We start from the raw sequence: 9,984 nt of genomic DNA on the forward strand, positions 1-9,984 counted from the left end.
CATTGTTCTTCTGGTATGTAGTTCAGGGTAGAGCATTTGCCCAACATGCTGAGGCCCTGTCTCCACGCCCACATCGCAGGAAAACGGAGCAGAACTTTACTTTGTTGGACCAGCAAGAGGGCTCGGCTGAGAAAGGGGCTCGCTGCCAAGCCTGATAGCCGGAGTTGGATCTCTGGGACTCACTTGGTGGGTGGAGAGAGCCAGTCCCAAATTGTTCTCTGACCTCAGCACACACACAGAAAAACTGATAAATAAAATGTAATTTAAATTTTATTTTAAAATCTGCTGGGGGTGGCCTTTAATCCTAGCACTCTGGAGGAAGGCAGGTGGATCTCTGTGAGTTTGGGGACAGCCTGGTCCACAAAGCGAGTTCCAGGACAGCCAGGGGTACATTTAGAGAAAACCTCTCAAAAGAAAAAGAAAAAAAGAAAGAGAGAGAGAAAGAAAGAAAAGAAAATGTTTTGTTTGCGACATGGTCTTGCTCTGTAGATTAGGCTGGTCCTCCTACTACTGGGATGGAAACTGTGTGCCCTGGGGCTCCACTTAGCCCATCTTAAGACTGCCCTCTGCTCTGTCTCCCCCACCCCACCCACCTCCTCCTTCCCCTCCTCAGTTCTTTTGTTGGCGTTTTGTTTTCCGAGCAGGATTTCTTTATGCTGCTCTGACTGTCCTGGAACTGTTCTGTAGCCCAGGCTGGCCTCAAATTCACAGAGATCCGCCTGCCTCTGCCTCCTGGGCACTGGGGTTAAAGGTGTGTGCCGCCACCACCCGGCTCTCTCCTCAATTCTAACGTGGCTCCTTCTTCCTGGGTCATAGTCCAGTTTGGTGTGTGTGTTCAAGGATCTCATGGTCGCCGGGCGGTGGTGGCGCACGCCTTTAATCCCAGCACTTGGGAGGCAGAGACAGGCGGATCTCTGTGAGTTCGAGACCAGCCTGGTCTACAAGAGCTAGTTCCAGGACAGGCTCCAAAACCACAGAGAAACCCTGTCTCGAAAAACCAAAAAAAAAAAAAAAAAGGATCTCATGGTCCAGTTCTCCTTTTCCTGTATGTGCCTCAACCTGGGCTGCCTAGAGCTAAGAATTCACCTCCCTCCTACCCTTGCACTGCGGGGACCCTCAGACGGTGTCTCCGTTCCTCCTACCCTGAGTCCAGAGATGGGAAGTAAAACCTCTGTCCCACAGAAGCACCCCTAGCAACTCCTGCCATCACCCCTCAGTAGCTGGGAAGAAACCCAGAGTGGCCCCCTTTCTCAGGCGCTGGGCATGGAGGAGAGGGAGGCTTGGGGTGAGCAGTCAAGCTTCCTCTGTCTGGGCTCCTGGCTACCTGGCTTCCCAAAGAGACCAATAGTGAGCGCTAAGCCCAGCTCTGGCCGGCTCCCTGGCTCCTTCAAGTACCAGCCCAGGCTGACTCACACGGTGGTGCCTGTCCACACACTGATGCTATTTATAGACGCCAGGCCAGGCTCTGGGATCAGGAGCCACTGGAGACAGGCTCGGTTCCTGCCTCCTCCCACAGCAGGGCTCTGTGGCTGGCTGGGGCATGGGGTACTGCGCTCTGCCCCACCTTGCAGAGCTGTGTAGGGCAGGTATCTGGGCACAGGAGCTCAGGAGCCCCAGAGGCTAAGCAGCCCACACCACAGTCTGGAATTCTAGCCTGCCTACCAAGCCCTGCTCTGCCCCCACCAGCAGAAGGGGCTGCAGAAAGGGCCTGGGGAGACTGCTCAACCATGAAGTGTTTACCAACAGGACCTGAAAAAGATGGGTCCTCAGAACCCAAATCTACCTAGCAGCATGGTTCGACCCTGCCAGGGCAGCACCAGGGAGGCTGAGGCATTGCAACGGCGAGGCCCCCTTCCCGCGCTGACGCAGCCTGAAACTTCAAGGAGGGGAAGGGCAGTGGGTAGCTCAGCGGTTAGTGCCGGCCGCTCTCAGAAGACATGGTGCCTCACAACCATTTGTTACTCCTGACGCTACCTTCAGACCTCTGCAGGCACTGCACAGACACACACACCAGCCACACAAAGAAAATCCCAAAATACATGGACTGGCATTTTGGAGTCCAGTATTTTGTCTGTTTGAGACAGTAGCTAGACGTGCTGCCCCGACCAGCCTGGACTCTGTGGAGACGGATGATGTCATCTCCTGGTCTCCGTGGGGACTAGAGACACATGTGCAAAGACAACATGAGTGCAAAACACCCACTCACAAAAACAAAACAAACAAATAATAGTTCAAATCCTTATTTTATTTTTTTTCTTTATATTTTATGTGCCTTGGTGTTTTGCCTGCATGTATATATGTGTGAGGGTGTTAAATTCTCTGGAACTGCCATGCGGGTGCTGGGAATCAAACCCGGGTCCTCTGGAAGAGCAGCCAGTGCTCTAACCACTGAGCCATCGCTCCAGCCCCGCTTATTGTATTTTTTGAGACAGTGCTCACTTTGTAGATCAGGCTGGCCTGGAATGCTGGGATTAGTCATGGATATTACTCCCGGTTTAAAAACTATTTTCTTAGCTGGGTGGTTATGGTGCACCCCTTTAATCCCAGCACTCTGGAGGCAGAGGCAGGCGGATCTCTGTGAGTTCGAGGTCAGCCTGGTCTACAGAGTGAGTTCCAGGACAGCCAGGGCTACAAAGAGAAACCCTGTCTCAAAACAAAAACAGAGTACCCCCCCCAAAAAAAACCCTCATTTTTTTACATGGGGGGAGCACACACCTGTGCCTGCACAGGTGCCACTGAGCACCTGTAGGAGCAGGACAATTGGCAGGGGTCAGTTCTGTCACCATAGACAAGTCTGTCTCAGGTGTGGTGACAACCCCCCCTTGCCCACTGAGTTCTTTATCAGCCTTGTCTCTTGACTTTTCTTCCATTTGTGGGGACAGTGCCTGATACTGATGTGTTCATTTCATTTCTTTCAGCTGAATGGCAGCTTCCTAAGTTCACGGGGGCATGGGGACAACGTACACGCGTGTCCCCTCCCCTGGAAGACTCAGTGAGACATCTGGGACACGTTTGTCCCAAATCAGGGAGCTCCTGGGTAAGGGTGGGTAGAGTCTGGAGACACCCAGAAGGCCCCAGCCCCCATGGGGGAACCCAGACTGAGGTGCTGGCCCCCTGCAGCAGCGAGAGAGGCAGGGCGCCAGGAACTGACTGCTGATCTCGCCCGCCGCACTATTAACTTCTGTTAGCGGAACACAAACAAGCCCTGAGAGGCTGGCATGTTATTACAGATCAGCAGTGAAGCTGGGCCGCCCGCCCCACCCTCTCCTCACATCCTGCTTTCTCCCTCCTGTGTCCCCACAGGAGGCGGTGTGTGGGGGTGGCCATGGGCGGTACCACCTCTCCAGTCATACCTGTGCGGTCAGAGGGACCACCCCGGCGAGGGGTCACTGTGGTGCCAGGCAGGATGCTCACCCTGCTTCTTTGCACTCCAATATGAGATGTGACTGGTTTCACTGACACAAGCCCCCGACCGTGACCTGCTCAAGTCCTGGTCCACAGCACGAGGAGCCCGAGGGCCTCGTGAGTTCCCAGGCCCACTTCTTTGCCCACTACACACGTGGCCAGGCAGGCCTGAGGAGTGATGGCGGGTGTCTCCTGAGCCTGGGATCCCCACCCCCCCAAGGATGCTGCTACCTGCACCCGAAGGTCTGTAGGGGAGGCAGAAGCTCCCACAGTTGCCAGGGAGCTGGTGCTTGGGATGATTCTCAGAGACTCAGAGGACTGATGGGGAGGGGACCAGGTCCATGGTGACAGGCACTCAGGCTTGCTGGTGTTCCCAGGGGCAGAGCAGTTGGTGCTGGGGAGAGGGTCCCACTTAATGTAGTCATAGGGGGTACAGTCTTCCTGCTGGGATGGTCAGACAGGGATCAGGCGCGTCCTACTCGGTATTGTCTTTTGTCACCTACGCCCACACCTGCGCTGGCACGGTGGCTCCATGGGGCTCACCTGGGCTCAAGGGAAGGTGTGGAACACTTAGAAGTCCCACGGGTGTTACGCGGAGGGTGGAAGAAAAGCACCGGGGGAGTGCCAGGTGGCACTGTGGGCGTGTCCCCACACCTGCAGGGACGGGGTTAGACTTCATGGTCTCAACAGGTGGTCCCTCACGCCGATGTCTGGAAGTGCCATGTGAACCCTGACTTATTACAGCACTGAGGTGGCCCAGGCCCTGGGGCTCTGGGGACACTGCCTAAGGCCCTGTTGTCCCCAAGGCCCTGTTCTTTGTACCTCATATCTTCTGAGTAGGACCCAGGCAGGGGGTCACCTTGCCATGGTGACGGGGCACTAGGTAGGAGTCTGACACCCAGCCACCAAGGGGACAATGTTGAGGTGGCGCCTGGTGGACAGAGCCAAGGTCACAAAAAGGGGTAGGCTGTGCCAGCCTTATGTCCCCAGAGGAAGAGTTCTCACTCAGGTTGTCCCAGGATGCTGGTGTTGCCATGGCGACAGGCACCATGGTTGCTAGGAGCTGAGTTCCTGCCTGCATCCTGGGAGTCTCCCCTTGTGTCTTCTGGAGACCCCAGTGGTGAGGACGTAACTCAGACCACCAAGCCACTCTCCACGTCCCACTCCCTCCCAGGAGACTACACGCTTGGCCCTGGAGTCGCAGCCCCCATCCACTCTGGGAGCAAGAGTGGGTTCCTGAGGGCCCAGCCAGCGCTGGGCTGTCCCCTGGGAAGAAGTTCCTTGCTCATTTGATGCACCTGTCACATGGCATGCTGGAGCAACCGGAAAAACTCGGGTGACAATGGCGGGCAGGGCCTGGGCTACACAGAACATGTTGGGAACATGGGGTGGAGGGTGCAGCGGCTCCCCACGCTCCATCCCTGGTGGCTCAGCAGTGTCGGCAGGGACAGGTGGAGTGACGGGGACATGAGGTGACATGGCCACACGGCTTTGGTAAAGAACTTTAAGACTTCTTTTGAAAGCATTATCAGTGGGTGGAGTGCGGGAAGCCCCGTGTGGGCCGTCGCCCTGGAGTGTGGCTGGCGCAGGACGTGACCTGTGTCCTGTGGAAACCCACAGCTCGGGTGGGCAGAAGGTGACAGGCAGGCAAGTGCCGTCACCACTTGAGGAAGACCATGCCGGCCAGGACGGCGTAGCCCAACACGAGGAACAGCACCTTGAGCAGCTGCTCGCTCCTCTCCTCCAGCTCCTTGGCCAGGATTTCCAGGAAGGTGACGAACAGGAAGGTGCCACCGGCCAGGCCCTGCAGCAGCGCTGAGGCCACACTGCTGCCCACGCTGCGGGCGCTCTCGATGCCCAGGCCCAGCCCGATGCCCACGGGGATCATGGCGCTCACGGTCACTGCCAGCTTGGCTGCGTCCCTCAGCGGCACTGCACTGCGGGCCATACTGATGCCCAGGGCCACGGCCACCAGCGTCTCGTGGACAGCCACACCCACAAACAGGCTGACCACACGCTCACCCTCTTCCTGCAGCCCCAGCGCCAGGCCCTCGAACACCGAGTGTGCCGACAGCGCGAATACCAGGCTGAGCAGCCGCAGCGGGCCGGGGCGTCCTAGCTCCCGCAGCCGCAGCCCTGCACCATGTGTGTGTGCTGTGGGCTCGGGGTACAGCCCGCGGCTGCGGCCGCCCGCACCCACAAACGGGCTCTCATACTCTGAGTCGCTTCCGGCATCCGAGCCTGCGTTGAAGGTCTCCAGGTCAATGAAAGGTGGCCGCTCCCGGCGGAAGGTCAGCACCAGCTGCTCCACAAACACGGTGAGGAAAAAGCCCACCATCATGAGCGTCTCGGCCAGCGGGTAGTCCGTGCTGATGTGGCCCAGGCTCAGCACCTGCCGCAGCTGCGGGAACAGGGCTGAGTCAGCTGCAGGCCTCTCATTCCAGGCAGGGGACCCTCGGAAGGCGCTCAAGGGCAGCCTGGGCTGTGTGGAGACCCTGCCTGAAGGAGTCACTCGTGTGTGCCATGCAGAGCTGGTGTGGTGGCAGGCAACAAAAGACACAGCCCAGGTCACACCAAGGCTGAAACCCAGGGGGCCCATGCCTGAGCATTTCCTCGCTCACGTTCCGACACCAGCACCGCCAAAAACAAAGCGTTTTTAGGAAAAAAAAAGGGGGTGGGGGAGATGGCGAGACAGCCCAAGGGTGATGGTACTTTCAGCCAAGTCTGATATTCTGAGTTCAAATTCATGGGACCCACTGACTCCAGAAAGCCTCTGGCATCCACATGCACTGGCACACACACAGTAAATACTCAATTACCCGAGACACACATGCAAAGCTGCCCTCCGCCCTCCTGGGCTGCTGCAGCCATGGGACAGGGCACCCTCTTCCCTCCCAGCAATGGATCCGGCCACAAGAGGCAGCGTCTGTGAACTGTGCTTGCGGTGAGGTGTCGGTGGGCAGGGACTAGCAAGGGACGCGTGGGGCCTACCCCTAATGCGGTGAGGTGTCGGTGGACAGGGACTAGCAAGGCCACTGCACAAGTTCAGGCCTGGAGGAGGGGAAGGTACCTGAGGGCTGGGCGAGGCCAGGTCACCGCAGCCACACACTCACTGACAAAGAAAGTGGCCACCATAGCTTGTGGTTCAGAAGGCAGAAGCTGGCCCTTATGGGCTGGGGCTTCGCAGAAAGAGCCAAGCCCCCCCACGCCCCGGAGGAGAACACCCCAGCCCAGGACTTCCTGAGCTCACTGTGGCCTTGAAAGAGACAGCCCAGGCTGCAGGACTGAGTCCCCAAGTCGCTGATGGTGAGGCAGCTGCTGGAAGGCCACGCCTACCCAGGCCCTTCTGTGAGACAATCCTTCACATGTGCCCAGCAGGGAGCCCTCACTAGCCCTCCATCCAGCCCGCCTGCAGGGTCTCACCTTGTCTCTCACTGCGGGCAGCAGTGCGTTGAAACACGTGGCCAGGAAGACACCACCCCCGAAGGTGTTACACAGAGAGAGGACCTTTTTCGAGCGGTGCGCCTTCTCGAAGTCGGCCTCAATGACCTTCACGGGCAACAGCGAGCCCAGCAGCATGAAGAAGAACATACCCACCATGCAGAGGAGCTTCGCCACCAGGAGCTTAGTCATGGTGGCCACCAGGGTCACGCCGGTCACCGCAGGGCCAAACCACACATGGAGTCACACACCAGAGCTTCAGAAGCTACCGGCCCCAGCCGCAGGGCTGGGGGCTCATGGCTCTGCCCGGCAGCTGTGAGGACAACGGCAGCCACATTAGCCATGGGAGTCACTAACCGGTCAGCCATGCTCGATTCACAGGTGGTTCCTGAGACGCTGCCTCCAAAACCAAGATGGTGAGGGGTTGAGGACAACACATGCGCACACACATGCAGACCCACATGCAGACACCATGCAGACTCACACACACTCACTCACATGTGCACACATGTGTGTGCGCACTCACATGCACACATGCATACACACATGCACACTCACATGTACACACATGCAGACATAATGCAGACTCACACATTCACATTCACATGTGCACACATGCGCACACACACATGCACACATGCAGACACACACTCACACACACTCACGCAGGAAACATGAAACTGAATACTATTTAGCATCTGGCCCCTGCTGCCATGTGCCTGGTAACTACCTTGGCTGAGTGGCTTCTGTGCTGTGCACAGGTACAGAATGCTCCCATCGGTCCCAGGACACGCTCAGGGCACTCTCTGGGGTACTGCTGCCCTAACAAGGGACTCAGTCTGTTACCAGGAGGTTAGGCCTCAGCTCACCTCTCACCAGCTTGCCTGTCTTGAACGACAGGCCTGTACCAGCCCCAGGGCCTCTGCACAGACCACTCCCTTTATTCTGGAAGTTGGAACAGCCTCCTCTAGACACCTAAGCCACACTCCCGACTGGACCCCTGGTACCCACCTCGAGGCCTGGTGCAGAGCAGGCGTGAGGTGATAGCTGGCTGAGCGGATGTGGTGGCCAAAGTGTAGGCTGCTCCTATGTGACTCTGTAGATCCTGTCTCACAAAACATCAACACCGTTGTCCTGGCTGCTGACCGCACAGTCCCCAGCTCGCCTGCTTCAGTCAGGGCCTTCCCAGGGCCCTGTCCAGCCCCACCCCCTTCCTACGGCACCAAAAGGAACTCTATATACTTGGAGTTGTCCTGGTACCTTGATGACCAGGACGTGGTGCACACACATTGACCCAGTCAGGAGTTCTGGACTCAAGTGCGAGATCCTGCCCCAGTGTGTAAACAGAGGCTGGGAAGGATGGCAATGGTTAGGGCACCGGCTGCACCCACAGCTCTGGGAAACTGATGCCCCCTTCTGGTCACATATGGGATGCACAGACACGAATGCAGAGAACACCCATTGTTTATGAGTGAAGAAAGATCAATGAAGACACCGACACGGATGTCCGGACATGCGCACTCTCACAAAACGACCAATTACAAACTGTGCTGGGCCAGCCGGGGCGGCGCACACCTTTAATCCCAGCACATGGGAGGCAGAGACAGGCGGATCTCTGAGTTTGAAGTCAGCCAGGTCTACAGAGTGAGATCCAGGACATGTACAAATCTCAGTACAAGGGACAATGAGGTGGGAGAATTACCACCAAGTTTTAGATCAGCCTGGAAAACTCAGCAAGACCCTAATTCAAAATAAAATAATAAACCATAAAATTCAGTTAAAAATGAGATAAAATAATGAAACAAAGCTCAAAGTGTAAATAAAGGTGGCACACACCAAGTCTAAGGACCCGGGAAGACCCTGAGAGACGCGAGGAAGAGAGAGAATGGATCCTGCACGTTGTCCTGACTTTGCACACACCACCCTCCACAACAAATATGCACACTCCTTTAATCCCAGCACTCTGGAGGCAGAGGCAGGCTGATCTCTGAGTTTAAAGTCAGCCTGCTCTAGGTAGAGAGTTAAGTTCCAGGGCAGCCTGGGCTACGTAGGGAGACCCTGTCTCCAAAAGAAAAATAATTAAATGAAAAAATAATAAAATAGGAGCTGGAGAGATGGCTTAGCAGTTCAGAATGCCTGCATTCCACCCAGCCCCAGGGGATCCGACCCCTTTTCTCGCCACTGCACACATGTGATGTACATACAGACAGGCACACACCCATATACAAAATAATTTGAAAACGAATTTCTTTTAAAGAAAATAACGAAATAAAATTAAGTAAGGTAAGATGAAATAAGGTAAGGCTAAAATTAACTTCGATTTTAAAATATCAAAAATGAATGATATAATTAAGAAAACTTTTAAAAAACCGAAAACAAATAGACACCCATCCCTTAAAGACCTTCCCACCGTGAACACAAGGCCTAGCGTATACAACAGGCACCCAACAAATGCCTGCTGTGTGTGGATGGCCCAGAGGCCGTGCGGGCTGAGAATTGCTCGGGCAGCCGCTCCCTGGGGCCGACGGGGCGGGGTGGGGGCCGACGAGCTCCTTCTCTCGCTGAGCACTTATTGAGCGCCTACTGTGTGCCCCGCGCAGCCGCGCTCCGGAGCGCGGCCCCCGCGGCCCCGCCCCGGCCCGCCCCGAGCCCCTCGTACCTCCGCCAGGTCCCAGAGCCTCCGGCCGGTGCCGCCCGCCGCCAACCGCCGCGCCGTCCGGACCCCGCCGCAGCGGACCGGCCGAGACCCCCGGGGCTGCAAGGCGCTGCCCACGCCCCGCCCACGCGAGCGTCTATTGGACGCTGTCAGCGCCACTCGACAGTCCTCTGATTCTATTGGCCCTCCCTGCTGCCAATCGCTCTGCAACGCCTACCTGCCCCGGAAAGCAGTCCCCCTCCCGGCTATGAATGCAACTACCAAATGCTTCCGACAGGAAACAGGAACGTGGACATATAGTTCCGGAAGGAGCTGCTTCCGGGAGCTGTCCAGGGGTGCATGGTGCTGAATGCCTGTGATTGATAGCGATTTCCTACAGATAATGAAACTTTCTTGAAGTCCCTCATGATGACTTAAGAGGATACATGAGTCCACCAAATATCTGTTGACAGCAGGCATAAATCCAAGCTCAAGAGATCTGT

General features: G+C 56.6%; 1 protein-coding gene across 1 annotated transcript; it reads right to left on the reverse strand.

Moving 5' to 3' along the window:
• Positions 1-2,274: 2,274 nt before the first annotated feature.
• LOC130876280 (zinc transporter ZIP3) lies at positions 2,275-9,626 on the reverse strand. Its single transcript, XM_057772777.1, has 4 exons — positions 9,506-9,626; positions 7,858-7,951; positions 6,829-7,159; positions 2,275-5,806 (listed from the first exon to the last, which is right to left on the reverse strand). Exons 3-4 carry the CDS (start codon positions 7,036-7,038, stop codon positions 5,063-5,065), a joined length of 954 nt encoding a protein of 317 aa, XP_057628760.1. The 5' UTR covers positions 7,039-7,159; positions 7,858-7,951; positions 9,506-9,626; the 3' UTR covers positions 2,275-5,062.
• Between the last annotated feature and the right edge of the window lie 358 nt (positions 9,627-9,984).

The sequence above is a fragment of the Chionomys nivalis genome, chromosome 6 (genome assembly GCF_950005125.1).
Source record: "Chionomys nivalis chromosome 6, mChiNiv1.1, whole genome shotgun sequence".
NCBI lineage: Eukaryota > Metazoa > Chordata > Mammalia > Rodentia > Cricetidae > Chionomys > Chionomys nivalis.